The sequence below is a fragment of the Bos indicus genome, chromosome 10 (genome assembly GCF_029378745.1).
Source record: "Bos indicus isolate NIAB-ARS_2022 breed Sahiwal x Tharparkar chromosome 10, NIAB-ARS_B.indTharparkar_mat_pri_1.0, whole genome shotgun sequence".
Taxonomy (NCBI): domain Eukaryota; kingdom Metazoa; phylum Chordata; class Mammalia; order Artiodactyla; family Bovidae; genus Bos; species Bos indicus.
This window is the reverse complement of record NC_091769.1, coordinates 12,979,457-12,998,209: the sequence shown is the minus strand read 5'-3', so window position 1 is coordinate 12,998,209 and position 18,753 is coordinate 12,979,457. Positions and strand designations below refer to the sequence as shown.

The following is an 18,753-nucleotide window of genomic DNA, read 5'->3' as shown; positions in this document are numbered from 1 at the left end:
GATGGTTGGATGGCATCACCGACTCGATGGACATGAGTTTGGATAGACTCTGGGAGTTGATGATGGACAGGGAGGCCTGGCGTGCTGCAGTTCATGGGGTCGCAAAGAGTCTGACACGACTGAGTGACTGAACTGAACTGAGGGAGGGGTAGGAGGGAGCCAGGGCCATCCTGCAGAGCAAGGCAGGGACGGTCAGAGTGGGATGTCTGCTCCTCACCCCAAGTCACCAGGGCTGGGCTTGTTCTTTGCCCCAGACAGTGAGAGGCAAGTGACTCTACCCTGACCATTGGAATCAGAGGCGAGAACTGGTCAGGATTGTCTCTGAAACCTCTGTCTGTTCAAGAGAGGTGCTTCCTGCACTCTGCCCCTCCCAACGCACTGGGACCGCTCTCTGGGAAGCCTTCCCTGCTCACCGAGCCTGTGTGCCCACATAGCTCATTTACTGGCCACCCTGAAGATTTAGGTCCGCTCAACAGGCCATACTGGGGAGTGGGGAGGACCGTCAGCCTGGGGCTTGCAAAGCCCTGGGCTTGAATTTTGGCTTTGCCACTTAGAAACTATGAGACAGGCGGTGGTGGTTTTTGTTTTTGTTTTTTAACATGAAAAGGTTATTTAAGAACTAAAGTACTCAATGTTCAAATAGAGTTATTTGAAATGGAAGGAAACAGCCTTGACCCTGGGTCCAAGGATCGTTGGGTTTCATCAGGTTGGAAATGCACTTCTCTAAACTCTATTGAGGGAAGAACTGCAGATTCCCCAATCATAGAATGTCAGGCTGTAAAGGCTCCAAGAGTCTGTCTTGTCCCCTGCCCCATCCTGAGTTGTTCAGGTGGAGGGTGTGAGTGGTCCAGGTGACAAATCTTTGGACTGGGGATGTTAAAGTGTCTTTTCAAAGAGGAGAAGTGTTAAGTTCCCAAGAAGTTAGGATATTCCTAAATATAACTCAGCAGGAAACAAATACAGCCCAGGCTACAAAGGAATGTGATTTGATAAGGACTAATTCATAAAAGGGCTTCCCTGGTTGCTCAGTGGTAAAGAATCTGCCTGCAGTGCAGGAGCCAAGGGAGATGAGGGTTCAATCCCTGGTCAAGAAGATAGATCCTCTGGAGGATGGCATGGCTTTCCACTTCAGTATTCTTGCCTGGAGAATCCCATGGACAGAGGAGCATGGCGGACTACAGTCCATAGGTTCCCAAAGAGTTGGACACGACTGAAGTGACTGAGCAGGCACGCAGTTCATAAAAGCACCAGCTCCTGTGTGTGGGCTTCCAGGGAATTTAGGGGCCCTCGTCTGGGTAGGTGCCTCTGAGGAGGCACCTCACAAGGATGGTGGTGGTGAGAACGGAGGAGCAGGTGACAGTGACCTTCACAGCTGCCTTTCCTTTCCACTTTGCATTATTTTTATTAAAGCCCTAAATCAGTGATGCTAAGTAGCTCCTGATTTAGCTCCTCATTAGGAGTGAGATTTAAAACCAGCAGGACTACAGGCTGCTCAACTACTGGGGCAGTGATGGTGCTTGTAAACCCTGGCGTGGGTTTCCTCACACCAGCTGCTAGCAACAGCCTGGCCCCAGAATCCAGCACAAAACGTTAACTTCGGAGGCAGGAGGACGCTTCTCCACACATGCACACCTTTGGTCCTGGCCACACCCTCCTTAGAAGCTGTGGCTTCCTGTCACTGTATCTGATCAGCTTCAGTCTCAATAGAGAAAAGCTCCCTGAAGGCTTGTCGTGTGGAATCAGGATGAAACATGGGCTGGGGAGCAGGAAGGGGCAGACTCAGCAGCTACACAGGCAAGTTCTGAGGAGGCAGATTTCAGTTCAGTGAAGCAAAAAAGCTTTCTAGTAATTAGAGTGGTTCAAAGACAGAAGGGGCTTCATTGACTGATTCATTCATACATTTTAACAGATGCTTATGAAGCTTCCGCTCTGTGCCAGGTCTGTTCTGGGCCCTAAGGTTTCAAGAGAGAAAGGGAGTGAGCATCTTCCTTTCAGAGGCTCCTGGTCCAGAGTTGAAGACAGTGAAACAAGCAGAACAGTAACATTTGACCTGTACTTTGATGAGGAAGGGCAAGTGCTAGGAGAGCGTGTACCAGGAGCACCTAGCCTTTTGAAATGTCCAGGGACGGCTTCCTGAAGTTGGCCATGTTTGAGGTGGACAACAAAGAAGAGGGGAAGAGTGTCTCCGGGAGGAGGGGACAGCATGTGCAAAGGCCCAGAGGTAGGAGAGAGCCTTTCTCTCTTGAGGATGTGGATGTCATTGAGTGACATTGGAGCAGAGTGACTGCATTTCCTGCTTCTAGGAGTCTCTCAGTAGGGGTTTGGCATGGGTTACAGGAGAGGGGCTCCAAGCACTGGCTGAGGTGGTGGAAGTGGGGGCTCTGATTACTTGGCCCCTTCTGCTCTGAACTGCTGTGCTTCTGAGTGCCTGCTGACTTCTCTGAGTGTATGAGAGTCATGTGTAGGCTGCCTCCCACTCTGCCAACCACCTTCCAGGCATTGTTTTATTTAGCCCCTCCTCCTGCTGCTGCTGCTGCTAAGTCACTTCAGTCATGTCCGACTCTGTGCGACCCTAGATGGCAGCCCACCAGGCTCTGCCATCCCTGGGGTTCTCCAGGCAAGAACACTGGAGTGGATTTCCATTTCCTTCTCCAGTGCATGAAAGTGAAAATTGAAAATGAAGTTGCTCAGTCGTGTCCGACTCTTAGTGACCCCATGGACTGCAGCCCATCAGGCTCCTCCATCCATGGGATTTTCCAGGCAAGAGTACTGGAGTGGGGTGCCATTGCCTTCTCCTTAGCCCCTCATAACAACCCTTTATTTAGGAGATGCTATTGCAGCAGTCTTACAGTTGGAGAACCCAAGGTGGTGTTAGGGTATTCTAGTTTGCTCAAGGCCACACGGCTAGCCAAGTGGAAGAACCAGAACGTGAACCCGGGTCTGTCCAACCTGAAGCCCACATGCTTAACCATGTCCCTCTGCCCGGGGCCTCTCTAATGAACATGTTCTCACCCCCCAGCACCTCCTGTGGGACTCTGTCACATGTGGCTGGGAGAAGCAGCTAGCTCCTTCAGGGAGGGCAAGCCACAAGGCAGAATCAGGGGACCAGTTTTTAAATCAGAGCATTAAAAACGTGCTCAACAAGCCTCATGTTTTGCTTTCCTTGTAGGCATTGAGGATCAATTTCCCAAAGAAAAAAAAATAAATCAGTTGGAATGTGTCTTTCTGGAGAAAGCCTGGCATCTGTCAAACGGTGGGGGGAAAAAAAAATAACAGAAAAAGATCTTCCTGGGTCGTGTGCTGGGGGTTGCTGACTCAAGCCGTATGTTCCAACATCATTAACAAGTTGAAAAGCTGTTCCTCCTCGAAGGAATGCCGGATTGGTGGTTTGAACAGCTCAGCTGGGAAAATCCCTTACCAAGTGAGGAAGGCTGAAGGTCCCAGGAGTGTCCACGTGCAGACCTGGGGCCTGCAGGGCTGGTCGTGGGAACTGACTGCAACGCTGGTGTTTCTGTCAGGCCCAGTGGCCACATGTGTTGCTTTACCTGCAAACCTGCTAGGAACGTTCTGACAAGTTGGCAGTTTAGTGTTAGTTGCTCAGTCGTGTCCGACTCTTTGTAATCCCATGGACTGTAGCCCACCAAGCTCCTCTGTCTATGGGGATTCTCCAGGCAAGAATACAGGAGTGGGTTGCCATGCCCTCCTCCAGGGGATCTTTTCAGCCCAGGGATCAAACCGGGGTCTCCTGCATTGCAGGCAGATTCTTTACCATCTGAGCCACCCAGCAATTTTAATTGATAAACAATTATTAACGGTTAAGCTATGTTGAGACAAGCCCTAAGAGGCAGGCTAATATCTTGGGGTGACTAGTGTAGATAAAAGACAGGACCCCAGGGGAGTTTGTGATCTGATCCTGGTGTTTGATGATAAGTGGCCCCCAGGGCTCCTGGCTGGAATGTGAGGGCCCAAACCTGACTGAAATCCTTGTTGAACTTTGCTGGAACAATCCTTGACTCTAAGCTGGAGAGTCCCTGGAGTTGTCCTAAAGGGCGTTTCATTGTCCCACCATGGGAAGACCTGGGACCTGGCGTTGTGCTGGCCTCTTAGCTGAGTTACATCTTCAACCCTAACCAGCCTGGCCCACATTAGAGACGGCAGAGCGCTGGGAGAGGGGAGAGATGTTTTACAGATTCAGATTCTCAGTCATTTCCGTGTATATTTATGGGATACTTGCTGGGTACCGGGCTGCGTGCTGGCACATAGGATGAACTGCAGAGGCCCACCCCGAACCGCTGTGGTTCCAGGGACATCTTAGTGCCCTTGCTCACTCACTCACTCACTGTCTCCCTCTCCCACTGTCACACTGAGAAAACAGGGACTGCAGCTGCTTGCTTCTGGTATTTCTAGCACGTAGCAGAGTGTCTGGCATGTAGTAGGTGCTTAATAAATGCTTTCTGGTTGAGTGAGTGCTCAGAGGCAGGGGAATGTAATAGATGATCTCGAAAGAAACAATAGCGTGGTTCTTATGTGACAGGCACCGTTCTAAGCAGTTTATATATACTGATGATTTAACTTTGCAACCAACTTCTATGGGAGAGGATCATTGTCCCAATTTTATTTTTTATTTTAAATTTTTTGAGAGTGTTTTTCCCCTTTTTTAATGTTCCTAACAACCATGGGGCAGTGATTGAGCAGGTTTTATTTATTTATTCATTTATTTATTGGCCTTGCAGCATGTGGGATCTTAGTTTCCTGACCAGGAATTGAAACTGTGCCCCCTGAAGTTGAAGCACAGAATCTTAACCACTGGATCACCCAGGAAGTTCCCATTGTTCCCATTTTGAAGATGAGAAAACTGAGGCCCAAAGAAGTGAAGGAATTGCTTAGGGGTCACACAACTAGGAAGTAGCAGACAGCCTAGCTCCTGAGTCCATTCTCCCATTGCCTCATGCTCCTGGCCTGTGGGAATCGGAGCTGAGCCCTTGTTCCCCTGTGTACAGCTCTCTGAGGGGGTGCTCCAGCCTTTTAGGGGCCAGAGGACTCTTTGTGGGGAGGGATCAAGAGCAATCTGGAGGAGTGTTGACTGCCTGGGAGTCCCAAGGGCAGGGAAGACCTGGTCAGTTCCTCATTTTGGACTCCTCTGCATAAGCCCTGCCCGGGGAGCCCAGGATACAGCAGGGGAAGGCAGGTGAGGGTGGGTACTTGCATGAATAAGCAAAGGGTGCTGCGAAGCAGGTAGGATCCCCAGGCTGCAGGTGCCGCCCCCAAGTTCACATTTCCCCCCAAAAGTACAACCACTAGTCTGCCTTGAGAGAAAGAGCCTGGCAGCCTGGGGCCTCCTTATGTTCCATGATCCTCTTTTCTGAGAAATGCAAGAGGAAAGGGGTGTGGATGGTGCTCCCCTGGATAAATTATAATTCACCAGTGAGTTGAACCTGGACTGTGTCTCCTCCCTTCCTACCCTCTGTCTCTGCAGTATTCCCAGTGCTCAGCTGCTCCCCTCCCTGCCTGGGTAAGTGAGAAACCAGGCCACTCTATCGTCTTTTGAGCCATAAATGAGCCTCAGGATACTCTGGGGCCACGCATCGCAGCTGCCCTGGCCAGACCTGGGAAGAGGAATCTTAACAATAGCATTAAAAACAAAAACAACCAACAGCAATTATAACCAACCTCCAGTTCTAGGCACTTTGCATGAATTACCTCTGAGTTCACAACCATTTTATAGATGAAGAAACTGAGGACAAGATAAGTGGCTCAAGGGCACACAGCTAATACATGACAGGACAGGAACCTGGGCTTTTAGATGATGCTAGATGCCAAAGGTGGAGAAGGCAATGGCACCCCACTCCAGTACTCTTGCCTGGAAAATCCCATGGATGGAGGAGCCTGGTAGGCTGCAGTCCATGGAGTCGCTAAGAGTTGGACACGACTGAGCGACTTCCCTTTCACTTTCCTACATTGGAGAAGGAAATGGCAACCCACTCCAGTGTTCTTGCCTGGAGAATCCCAGGGACGGGGGAGCGTGGTGGGCTGCCATCTATGGGGTTGCACAGAGTCGGACACAACTGATGCGGCTTAGCAGCAGCAGATGCCAAAGGATAAAACTCAGCTAGGGCACCACTGAATTAAAATGAGTGGCTCTGGGCCAATGTGTCTGGTTGAGTGGGGGTGACAAGCCCCTGGTTACCCACCCCAGGGTCCTGTGTAAGCCTCCCTAGGACCAACCCCCATCCCCTACCGCCGTCATTGGGAAGAAAGGGGACCTGGAGGCCGCAGACAGGAGAGCGTTTGGCCCTTCATGTCCTTCCATCCTATCAGTTCTGCAGCTGAAATGCTTCTTTTTTAAAAAGATTGAGTATTCACGTCTCAGAGCCACATGTGACCGCAGCAATTAAAAGCCAACTCTAGATGTGTTGACCAGCTGTTTTGGCTCTTTCTGGCCATGGACAGGGTGCCAGGCTGGTAATTGGAGAGGAATGAATGATACACATCTGGTGAATTGTTTTAGAACTTCTTTGGTGATTCCCTGACACAGACGCACAAGTACCCACCCCCAGCACCTTCACATGCTCTATGACCTTGGCCATGGCGGGATCACGCATGCTAAGTGTGTCGCTTTGGAACTGGCACCTAGGCCTGTTTGGATGTAGGTCATTTTACCTCCAAGCCGAATCAAATGACAGCCTGATCTGAGGCTCCAGCCAAGAATGCTGATGGAGGGCTGATCAATGTGCCTTGAAACACTGGGGAAAACGGGGTTAGTGGAAAACCCTGGAAGCTGTGTGCTATAGAATTCTGGGAGGCTACCACCTCCTTTCCTCGGCTCCCAAGCCTTCTTTTGTCCTAGCTGGGTATCAGGCTAGCTGGCCAGGGAGCATGAAAGTTTTCTTTATTTATCTTGACCTTTTCATGTAAGTAATTTTTATAGTTCCATTAACTAGAAGACCCTTTGCAAACCACCAGGCAAAATATATTACTATGAACACCTCAGGGACTTGCATGGAATGCTAATAGGATTGGGGGATTGATTCAGAGGGCTCATCACGAGTGAGAGACAGCCTTGGCCAGGGAAGGGCTAGTGTTGACTCAGGGGTTCATTTGCAGAGGAGACCCCAAGTCTGACCTAGATCCTTTGGCTCAATGCCAAGATCCCCGTGCTGGCTGCTTTATATCAACCTGGCCCAGGACTGATGCTCTGGCCTTGCCTGTGTATTTCGGAGCACACTTGTTCCCATGCCGAGCTCTGCATCTACATTTGTGGAATGGATTCTTCTCAAGCTTGGCTTGAATCAGTGAGCCAAAAATTCAAACCCTAGACTCCCAGAGCTGGAAGGAACATTCAAATCATGTCATTCAGCTCCTTCATTTCATAGATGAGGAACTGAGATCTAGAAGGAGGGAGGGGACTTGCTAAGTTGGTGACAGATTTGGCGCTGGTACTAACTTATCTCAGCCTGTGATCCAGGTGGCGGTGGAGCATGAGGTTAAGGGCAGACCTTTTAGCATCACATGGATGTGAGTTTAAACCTTGTCTTGGCAAGTGGATCAGCTAGGTCCTGGTGAGAAACAGACGGTATGTTAACGGAGGAGGATTTAATAAAACTATAAAGGCTTGAGAAGGGATAATGGAAACTGTTGGGTTGGCCAACAAGTTCATTTGGGTCCCAAACTTTTTGGCCAACCCAATACCTGCCTCAAGGATGAAGTGGAACAACAGGTAGTCAGTGTCCAGCAAAGAAGGAGGACTTACATTTGGCCTCTTTCACTTACCGCAGCCACTAGTATCCACCTAAGCAATTGCAGCATGCGTGGTTGTTATGTTGTCCGCATTCCTTGTCCCTCTAGGAGGAAAAGAGAGGACAGAAATAAAGGGTCAAGTGAGCCTTTGTGGCCCTGAAGGTTATGCTTCCCAGCCTCTTGCACCTTCAGGTGGACCCAGAGGACCACTTGAGAAAGGAGACTGGGCATCACTGGGTGTTTTCCTAAGCACACTTTGGGCTTTGTTTTACCATCTGGTTACACTAGGGAATGAGTGAATGATAGAAGCATAGAAGGGGGAAAGGGACCTTAAAAGTCCCAACATCCAATTTCCTACCAAATTGGGAAATCTAAGGAATCAGATAGCAAATAGTTTAGGCTTTGCTCACCATCGGTCTCTGTGGCGAGGACTCCGCTCTGTCCCTCTAGTTCAAAAGCAGCCTTGGTCAATATGTCAGTGAATGGGCACAGCTGTGCTCCAACAGAACATCACTTATAGAAATAGATGGCAGCAGCATGTGGCCTGAAAATCCGACCCCTGCCCTCCAGCTTCTGTAGGTCCTCTATACTCTACTGAAATGTTCCCAGGGATGGGCTGCTACCTACCTATAGACAGAGGCCTCTGAACTGCTGAACCATCCAAGTAATAGAAAATCTTGCCTTGAGTTTGGCTGAAATCTGCCCCTTTGTCACGTGTGCCCCTGAGTTCCTGTTTTGTCTGGGACCGAGTGACTCCCACTTCTCTTTGACAGCCTGTCAGCTGACTTCGACCTGCCTCCCACTCATTACTTGCTTCTGCAGGCTACACTTGCCCACCATCAACAAGCCCCAACCTTCACATGATCCTCACAGGTCATGGTTCCATACACTGCATCCTGGTCCTTCTCCCCAGTCTTATAAATTTCCCTTGCAAAGCACAGGGTCACAGCCACTCATGGAGTAACTGTGAGACATGGTAAGTTCCAGGGATGTTTATGAGTTTGGATTTAACCTCAAAGAGCTCACACACTTTTGGGGAGGCCAGATCAACCCAAGCTAATTGGGGAAGTGGCAGGGCCAGGCAGGAGGAACCTTGTGTGGGTAGGGAGGTTCTGGTGGGAAAATATTTCACCTTCCATAGCTGTGCAGACTGGGCTGGCTGTAGCCCTCTCAGCTTCTTGGTGGAGCTGAGTGATGGAGGCTGTGCCTGGCCTTGCTGACCCAGGTGACTGGGACTGGGGAGCCGAGGGGAAGCCTTTCAAGCTTTCAGGTCCTGTGACATGGTGATGTCACAGCATCCAGGGAGTGTCAGCAGTCAAAGGAGCCTTTAAGGGTGATGTGCTTTAATGCTCTTATTTTATAGATGAGAGAAGGGGAAGCCACCTGCCTAGGCTCATGCTGGACTCATATTTGGGTCTCCTGGCTCTTCATCCAGTGCCTTTTTCAAAGGAATGGAGGACAGATACCAGGGGTCCCCGTGAGATCAAAAGTAGAGGTTTACTAGACCGTAAGAAGGGCTTCCCTGGTGGCTCAGTGGTAAAGAACCTGCCTGCTGATGCAGGAGACTCGGGTTCGATCCCTGGGTCAGAAAGATCCACTGGAGAAAGAAATAGCAACCCACTCCAGCATCCTTGCCTGGGAAATCCCATGGACAGAGGAACTTTCTGGGCTATAGTCCATGAGGCCACTAAAGAGTCGGGCATAATCATCTTGATGATTAAAACATCAAGACCATAGGGAGAGGATGGGGCTTGGGGATCAGGGAGTGGGACTAGAGCACTGGCAGTAGTCCAGGCCTTTTCTGGAGGACATGGGCAGATGACGACTTCTGGCGACTCTCAGCTGAATGGGACTTCAGACCTCCTCTGGTCTAATCTGAATTTCAGGGGAAGTTACAGCCCTGGGGAGGAAAGTGAGTTGCTTGATATCACTGAGATGGATGCTGGTAGACACAAACCCGGGTCTCCTCACATCTACAGCTGGGCTTGTTCTACAGCCCCCACCATCCCTAAGACCACCCAGCACCCTGTTCCCACAGGTCCAGAAGTAGCCTGAGCCAAGAGGCAGGGTCTAGAGATGTGGCGACTTCCCTGTGATTGACCTCTGAAACCAAAGACAACCATGCCCTCTCCATGCTTGCTTTGGTGCTCTCTCCTTGGGACCCACAAACACTGAGCACCTACTGTGTACCAGGCATCATGAGAGCTTTAAAAAGCCCAACTGAAAGCGGCCTCTGTCCCCCAGGGGCTGGAGATCTGCAAAGGAGAGACAGGTACTGACAGAGCTAACTCTCTCAAGGTCTGTGTGGATGGCCTGTGATAGATGTTGAGGTAGCATGTGGGGAAGCCTGGCACATAGAGGGTGCTCAGAAACCGGTAGCACACAGGAATTGGCACTAAGTGGTGAGCACCATCAGCTATCTTAGACATGGGATCCAGACCCCACGGTATGTGTGAGAGACAGAGAATTAGTAACAGCAGGTCCTGTTTATTGGGTACTCACTGGGGGCCAGGCTGGGTCTAAACACTCATTATGTATTACTGCATTAAATCTTTGTAATAGCCCATGACATTGATACTATAATTGTCCCCATTTTACAGATGAAGAAACTGAGACACGGAAGGTTAAGCTATTTGCTTATCGTTCTGTAATTGTAACTGTAAATAGCAGATAGGGAGTTTAAATATGGGTCGTCACTTTCTCTTCCATCCTGGCCTCTCCACAAGGAGGTGGGGAAGGGGCCACCCTCCAATACTCCACCCCTATGTCCCATAGAGCTCACCCCCCGTGTTTATGACCTCAGTGAAGGATGAGAACAAGATAGACAGTCTGGGGGTGGAGGATTAAGGAAGCTCAAACATGGCCAAGACCCTGCCGTGGGGCTGAGGACACCCTACTAGTAACAATACAGGACTCACTCAGCACTGACTGGACCCCAGGGGTCTGCTCTGGGTACTTTGTCAGCTCACTGAATCCTTGCATACAGCCTGAAGCCCAGCCTGTCACTCTCCCCCACTGAACAGATGGGGACTGACACAGAGGGGGCGGTAACCCGCCTGAAGTCCGGAGCTGATGAGTGGCGCCGCCGGGCCCAGCCCCGGCTCCCTGGGTGCCATCTGTGCTCTTAGCCACTGTGCCATGCTGCTCATCACTAAATGCACCTCTAACACCTGGGAGGGTAGAGGCAGGACTGAGGCGGGATGATGGGGTGGCGGTCAGGGTGGGGGGAAGCTGAGAGGGCAGAGGTTCAGATGTCCCCGCAGAGCCCTCGGCAGAGCCAGCCTCAGGATGCCCATGACAGCACCCGGGTGTGCAGCAGAGAGAAGGGGGGTTTGACAGAATGCCCCCATTTCAAGTTACAAGAGCCTGAGAAGGAGGAGGTGGGGGTGATGGAACCATGACTCAGCCTCTCCTGGGGGGTCAGCTGGCGTGAAGGACTCGGGTCAGAGAGAACTCAGGGGACCTGTATACTCTTGGGGTGGCTGCTGTGTAAACCCCGGCCCTGTGTAGAGGGACAGCCTGCCTGGGGTTCCCGTAGAATTGGGTAGGAGCTGGCTGCCCCTGCTCCAGGTGGCAACACGGGTCTTGCCTCTGCTCCCCCTCAGGAGACTCGCCTTGCGGCACCGCTGTCCTGTCCCCTCCCCACCAGATAACGAACACGTAGTGGTCTAGTTGCCAGATATGGCTATCTGAACCTCAGAAATCTGCTCTCGATATTTCATGCTTCAGACAACACTGTCTAAACAATGCCAACGAACTATGAATGAACTGAGGTTTTTGACAAGCAGATAGCCAAGACGGAATACCAGGGTGATGAGGAGGAGAGGGGGACAGTGAGGTCCGGATGGACTGCGGGGACAGCAACCACATCCCTGGACTCAGGCCCAGGGACTCTGCTTGTAGAGTCACCGGGAGCCTGGGTGCTGGATCTAGGGCTGAGCTGGGGGAGGTCCTCAGCACACGGTCCTAGGGATCCCTGGGAGAGGCCACGGGAAGGGAGAATGGGAAGAGCTTGCTCAGAGCCCCCGGAGGTGCCTCCCTTGCAGGTAGGAGGTGGGGCAGGACAAAGGCCAGGGCTTAGGTCTCTAGGGTCAGAGGACCAGAGAGATGAGGGTTGGCGGGGCACTGGCTAGTCTCTGCCCTTTCTCCCTTGAGCTGCTCCAAGCCCCTGCTCAGCCTGCAGGGGACTTGGCACAGTGACACAGCTTCTCTGGCTTGAACATTCTGGGTGGGAGAGGTTGTCCAGCCTGGATGTGGCATGAAGGCCACATGATCGTGGTCGCCTCTTGCCTCCCTCAGCCTTCAGAGGCCTCTGTCTCTGGGAGCCTCCTCCTCCAGCTCCTTCCTTCCTGACCAGAGATCACACAGTTCATGGCATCCCAGACCCCCAGGCCTCAGTTCTTCTATGGATAAAATGAAGCAGATGGATGGATTTTCTGTGAGGTGCCTTTCAGACCTAACATGGGACAGGTTCCCTGGTCCGCTGCCTGCCCTCGCCTTCTGCAGCAGAACCCCTGAGCAGGGATCAAGGCGCTGCTGTCTGCAGGCAGAAGGTGCCTGGAGGTATCTGGGCTCACCTGACAAGCTGACGGGAGGGTCTGCTGGAAGGTGAGGGGCCCAGGAATGGAAAAAAGTGGGGCCTCAGCCTAAGGGGGTGGGATGGAGGGAAGAGGGAGCTGCTGAGGACAGGGCTGGGATGGGGAACCAGGGGACTATGCCTTGAGTCTGGTGTATGCTGGGGACATCGAATCTGAGTTTGTTTAGCAAGTGCGGTGGGAGCGGGGGAAGCCAGGCAGCAGGGATGACTGACTGGGGTCTTGTTAGCTACTGAGTGAGCAGCTCACTGTGGCTTTAAGTGGAATTGGTCACTGGGGTCAGGGTTCAGCTAAGAAGTGGGTTAGCTGGTAGGTCCCAGCCACTGCCCAGGATCTGTGAAGTGAGGGGCTCTTGAAGTCTTGAGCACAACCAGAACTCGGCCTGAAAGCCATCTGTACCAATGAGAAGGACTCAAGGGCCAGGGCTCCCCACAGTCACCACTTCCCAGACTGGCAAAGGATGGGCTGTCAGTTAACTACGAGCCAATGGGGCATCTGAAATGGTTCTTTGGGGTCTTCCTTGCCAGTAGGCCTAGGTAAAGCTAAGGCAACAGCTTCAGAGCCAAGGTTTGTATTCGGGAGGGGCCAGAGGACCCAACGGGCTTCCCCAGTGGCCCAGTAGGTAAAGAATCCACTGTCAATGCATCAGGCACAGGAGATGTGGCTTTGATCCCTGGGTTGGGAAGATCCCCTGGAGAAGGGCATGGCAACCCACTCCAGTATTCTTGCCTGGAGAATCCCCATGGACAGAGGAGCCTGGCAGGTTACAGTCCATGGGGTCACAGAGTCAGACACAACTGAGCATGCACACATGCAGAGGACCCCCCACCCACCATAAAATGAACTTTGTTGTCTAACATGACAGCAACCTCTCGCTCGCATTCGGCCAAGCAGTGGGCGTGGAAGCAGGGTGGGTGTTTGGAAGTCAGTGGCAGCTTCTCTAAGCTCACCACTGGGGGCCACCTGCTTCCCTGGCCCAGGCCAGTTCCAAGCAGCGAGAAGATGGCTAGTCGCTTGTCAGAAAAAAAGCTTCATCTAGATCCCTTCTGAAAAACAGTGTTGATGGTAGCTGCTGATTTCCCAGGCTCACAAAATTGGGGGGATGGGGTGGCCAAGGAGGTTTCTGTAATCCCTCACTGATGGATTAGATGGTGGGGCAGATCTCTCAGGAGCAATGGATGACCTTGAGAAAATGTGGATGTCAAAGGGAGAGAGAAATAATCTCCCTTCCTCAAACTGCTGCCAATAAGCCTTCTCAGCACTGGGGTAGTTGATGGAAACTATTCTGCTATTGCCTCCCAACTCAGGAGGCTGTAGCATTTGACTGAGTGATAAGAAATTGCCAGGCACTTTCTAATTACAATTATCATCATCGTGGCTGTCTCTCTTAATTACTTTCTTATAATTAGCTGTTGCTTTTTCCTCAGCATTTGTGTACTTTGCAGATTTGCTGACATTTGAGAGCCCCAAAATAGGGCCATTTGGGGAGGAGGGCAGAAAGGTGGGGAAAACGTGAGGGGAACAGATTCTTTTCAGGCAACCTGATAAATGTGGGGGCCTTTGCAATAAGGAAATTGGGGAAACCAAAAGATGGGTCATTTTCTCACCTGATGGGGAAAGAGAACAGGGGTGGGGATGTAGGGATTGGGCTTTGTGGAGGGTCTCCTAGTGTTAAACCTTGCAGGAAATACTCTTTTTTTAAAACTCATTCTGTTGCCCTCCCCATCAGCTGTTTTTTTGTTTGTTTTTAAAGCCATCTTCTAGTTTGATAGCCAAAAATTAGTGTTTCCTTTTTTGGGGAGGAAATAACTCTTGAAAAGTCACCAAGCTGCCATTTCTGAGGCTTGGGTTTCATTTTAGGAAGCAAAATTAACCCTGTTGAATCCTTTTCAGAGTTAATTAAATAACTCAGGTCAGGAGTAGCTTGTTTTCCCTGCAGCCAGAGATGTGTTCTGAGCATCTTTACAAAGTGGGTTGTGCTCCTTGACCAGATGGCTTGGTTTTCACACTGGTCCTATTCTTCCTCCCTCTCTTCTGACCTCCCGCAGCCTTGTGTACAGAGGAGTGTGTGCACGGCCGCTGCGTTTCCCCGGACACCTGCCACTGTGAGCCCGGCTGGGGAGGGCCTGACTGCTCCAGCGGTGAGTCTCGGGTCTTTGGGGTTTGGGCAGGGCCACAGCTCTGGCTGGGGAGGGGCTGTGCCGTGGTTGGATGCTGAATTCTTTGTTCTGGGCTTGGGGTGCCTAGGCAAATGTGGGCATCGGGGAGGAAGCATGCCTACATGATGGTACTTGGGGTGGAGGGCTCTAGGGGCATGGTGGAGGTCTGGAGGGGCATTGCATGTTGTGTGTGGGGGGAACTGTGTGGTCATCTATGGATCATCTTTGGCTGATCCAAAGGCTCAGTGGGTACTCACAGAGACTCTGACTTTTGATGGATGAAACACCTCTGAGTAAGGTCTTTGAGGCTTAAAGTGAAATTGAGAAGCCACCCGTGGGTGTTGACCCAGGATGTCACAGTAGTCGAGGTTTGGTCCTCAGTGTGGCTGATCCAAAGTCTCAGTGGGTGCTCACAGCAACTCCAGGGACTGATTTATGAGACTGGTGGGCCCTGGGGTGCGTCTGTGTTCCCCAAAGGTAGAAGAATGGCATGCTTGTAGGGGGCGGTTACTGTGTTCTTACATCTCTCTGGGCGGCTGTTCACACTTCCTGGGGGAGGCTCTCTAGTGAGCACGAGTGAGGCGGATGTGCTTGGACTGACCGAGTGACCCACAGCAGCACAGGCACATCTCTACTGTGGGACTGGCGGCTGAGGGCTCAGGGAATTCTCTGCTGAGAGTCCAGCTGAAGGCGAATGCTTCCCCTTTGGCTCATTTCCCCTATATCCTCACAGATAGCCTTCTTTCCAGTGGCACTGTTTGGGATCAATGGTTGGCTAATGTCATGGTCTTACTTGATTCCAAAGAGCCCTTGATTAGTGTGGAAGCCCAGTTTCCTTCCTGCTTTGAGCTGGGATAGGGTGTCTTTCTGTGTGTGACTCGGGGAGGTAACATAGCTAAGCTGGTCCAGGCGGGGTCTAACCCGTACCAGTGACCCGTCTTGGGGAGCCACCTCCCTGTTCTGCAACGATCATGACAACTTCAAGAAGGAATGTTGGGTCCACACTGGCCCAGGGTGGTACCCTGCTGTTTTCCACTCTGCTGGGGTGACATCTTGTTATGGTCCTTTTTTCCAAAGGCCTTAACTGGAGTCTCCCTGTCCGTCCAGTCTATGGGAACTTACCAGGCGAAGCAAACTATTGGATGTGGTTTTGTTTGGGCTTTGTTTGGGTGGTTCTCTAGGCTTAGGGAGCCCAGGGTCAGTTTGGGGTGCTCCAGAGACTCTCTCTAATGTGCTGGGACCTCCATTGACTGTAGTATCTTCTTCCTTCCACCCTTTTCCCTGCTTTGAGGTAAGTTGTGCTGAGAAACAGGGCAGGGACTCCCCCAGGCAATGAAAGGTACACCTGGGGGACACGGAAGATAAAGAAATGTGTTCAAGCAGCCTTTGTGTGAGCACCAGAAACATGTCGGCTGAAACGTTTGAGAGCTTTTTTCCCCTCTTAGCTTTGTTCTGCTTTGTGTAACTTTGCCTACAATGAATCTTTGATGAGGAACTATCTAACTCAGGTTCGGTTAACCCTTCTGGGACAGGTTTGCTTGCTGTTGCCAAATTATAACGTCAAGAGCGGTCTGCTGGAGGTTGAAATACAGCCTGAGTCTCCGGGTCCTGAGTGCGCACAAATCACCATCCAGCACGAGTCTGTTTGACGCTCGCTGTTTCTGGACTGTGGTGGCTGTGGGACCTGGAGGTGTTTTCAGTCAGTCACTTCGGGTTTCCTTCCAGTGCAGTGAAAGAAATGGAAGGGCAGCGGCCTTTGATCAACGGGACTAGGCAGTTTAGAGTAAATCTTGTGCCTGGAGTGTGTTTACCAAGCATGTAGCCCTGTTACTTCACAGTGTGAACCCAAGCTGCCCAATTGCCACTCCCAATTCAGTCATCAGACTTGGTGCTGAGCAACTCGCAACCTGTTTCCTCAGTAAATCCACCCTCGTGGGTTCAAGAGCCACCACCTTTGCATCTACTCAAGGCATGTACTCCTAAACTCACAGAAAGTCTTAAAAGATGAATCCAACCCTCCTTTGAGAGATGGGAGGATTGAATGAAGAGAATTCATAGATTCCCATTCTCAAAATCATTCAGAGCACTGACCATTTAGATGCCCTGCCAAGAGATTTCCAACCACTGCTTGAATCCCTCTCTTAACAAGGAGCTCACTGCTTTCCTATAGAAGCACATTCTGACTATTGAAAAGTTTTCCCCTCTTTTAAGTTGAAATCTGTCTCTAGCTTCTACGAGTTGGTTCTCACCCATGATAAAGGCCAGGGCTGGGTGCTGGATCTCCATGACCATCCTTGCCTTATCTGTACTTTCTCCCAAGGAGCTCAGTGGACAGCAAATTGTGTGTGGGCAGATAGTCATCTTAGAGCAATTGATGGTAGTCATTGAAACCGTACAGATGATATCAGAGTCTCCTTCCACAGGTGAGGCCTTCAGGTATTAGAAGACAGTGATCACCTCCTTTCCCCCAGTTTTTATTTTCAAAGCTTCTTTGTTTCTTATATGACATTGTCTAAACTTCCTTCTCTATTTAGTTTCTCTCCATTGGCTGTGGCCTTTATTCCTCTTGGCTGTTGTTCCTAGATCTGACTACAGATGCAAGCTCGTATGGAAAAATAATAATAGATATAGGTGCCCTTTATTGAATTTTACTATGCACTAGGTACTTTATTCATCTTCTCATTTACTCTTTGCAACAACCCTATGATATGAAAATTATTATTAGCCCCATTTTACAGACGAGAAAGTTGAAACACAGAGAGGTTAAAGAACTTTCAAAGGGCACACAGCCAGTAAATGATGAAACTGGGACTACTGATCAAGTAAAAACCTAAGCCTGGACATGTAATTATGCTTTCTTTCCTTCTGGATGCTCAGCCTCTGTTAATACAGCCTGAGGTTGAAACAGGTCTTTGATGAGAAAACCTAGTTGCTCACAGGGGAAGGAAGGATCTGCTTGAAAGATGTGGCCCTGAGATATTGTTGTGGAAGTAGATGAATCAGCCGTGGGACACAGATTGTGAATTTGTTTACTCCGAGCAAGCTGACCCTCCTTGCTATTGTGCCTTTGGACACCTGTCTGCCAGTGTGTGCTCTGAGGCACTTTAGGGACTTCATGGGGCCCGTGTCAATGGGGATGGGTGTCTCTGTCAACGCAGTATCTGGAGATTTCTGAATGGAGTCTCTCATTTGCATGTCTATACATGTGACATACTTGCAGGGAAGCTTGGATTTTTTATTTAGTCAAAGGCATCATTCTTGGTGTTTTTTTCTGATTCTAAAAACACCCCTGCATGCTGTGTGCTGAGTTCGCTTCAGTTGTGTCTGGCTCTTTGCAACCCTATGGACTGTAGCCCACTAGGCTCCTCTATCTATGGGATTCTCCAGGCAAGAATACTGGAATGGGTTGCCATACCCTCCTCCAGGGGGGTCTTCCCAACCTAGGGATCAAGCCTACATCTCTTATGTCTTTGCATTGGCAGGTGGGTTCTTTACCACTAGCGCTACCTGATACCTGTTCATGTTTAAAAGGAAATTCAAATGTCACTGGAAGTACAGACAAAAAGTTAAACCCATACACCCAGCGATAACCTCTTCTGGCCTCTGAGTGGTTGCCTTCCCTGTTCTTTGTCTGCATATTTGCTCTTAGAGCTAGATGAGGACACAATGTTATTAGATCAAATGTGCTATTCTGTAACTCACTTTTTAAATTCAACTTATATCATATACTCATTTCCTTATCAATAAACATGAAACTACCTTAAAATTTTTTAATGGCTTTATAGAATTTCATCCGATGGATTACTGAAAGTAACCAGTCTCTTGGTGATGGACATTTAGGCTGTTTATGATTTTTCAGTATGTTAGGCTCATTATCTTTTATCCAAGATCTTTGTTCCCTGTTGCTTTCAAAATTTAGATTTTTTTCAGAGTTCAGGAAAGTTTATGGTGACTAGATCATATATGGCATATGCCTCCAGTGGAGTTTGGGCAACACCTTGGGATGAAACATAGTAACATTTCTGAAGTGACATATAACCGATGACTTCTAGTGACATACAGATGATGTATAACCACAAATGGCTTCCACAAAGATTCTGCCTCTAAATGAATTTTGGAAAATTAAAAAAAAATTCCTTTGGATTCTTTACAGATTTGGGGGTTGTGGACCTATGGATAAGGGGCTGTGGTCCTGTGTAAAAATGCTGCAAGGATTCTTCCTGCACGTGTATCTTTGTCCACATGTTCCAATTTCTTTTTAG

At 50.1% G+C, this 18,753-nt stretch overlaps 1 protein-coding gene across 10 annotated transcripts in view; it reads left to right on the top strand.

The window, feature by feature from the left end:
* MEGF11 (multiple EGF like domains 11) overlaps nt 1–18,753 on the top strand; it is a 392,757-nt gene that overhangs the window by 171,882 nt on the left and 202,122 nt on the right. For all 10 annotated transcript variants that reach the window (XR_011568729.1, XM_070796933.1, XM_070796931.1 and 7 more), the window contains exon 5: nt 14,381–14,473. Coding sequence is in view for 9 of the 10 variants with exons in the window: in XM_070796933.1 (XP_070653034.1) it covers nt 14,381–14,473 (93 nt within the window). In the remaining variant the exon portion in view is untranslated. The remainder of the gene's footprint in view (nt 1–14,380; nt 14,474–18,753) is intronic.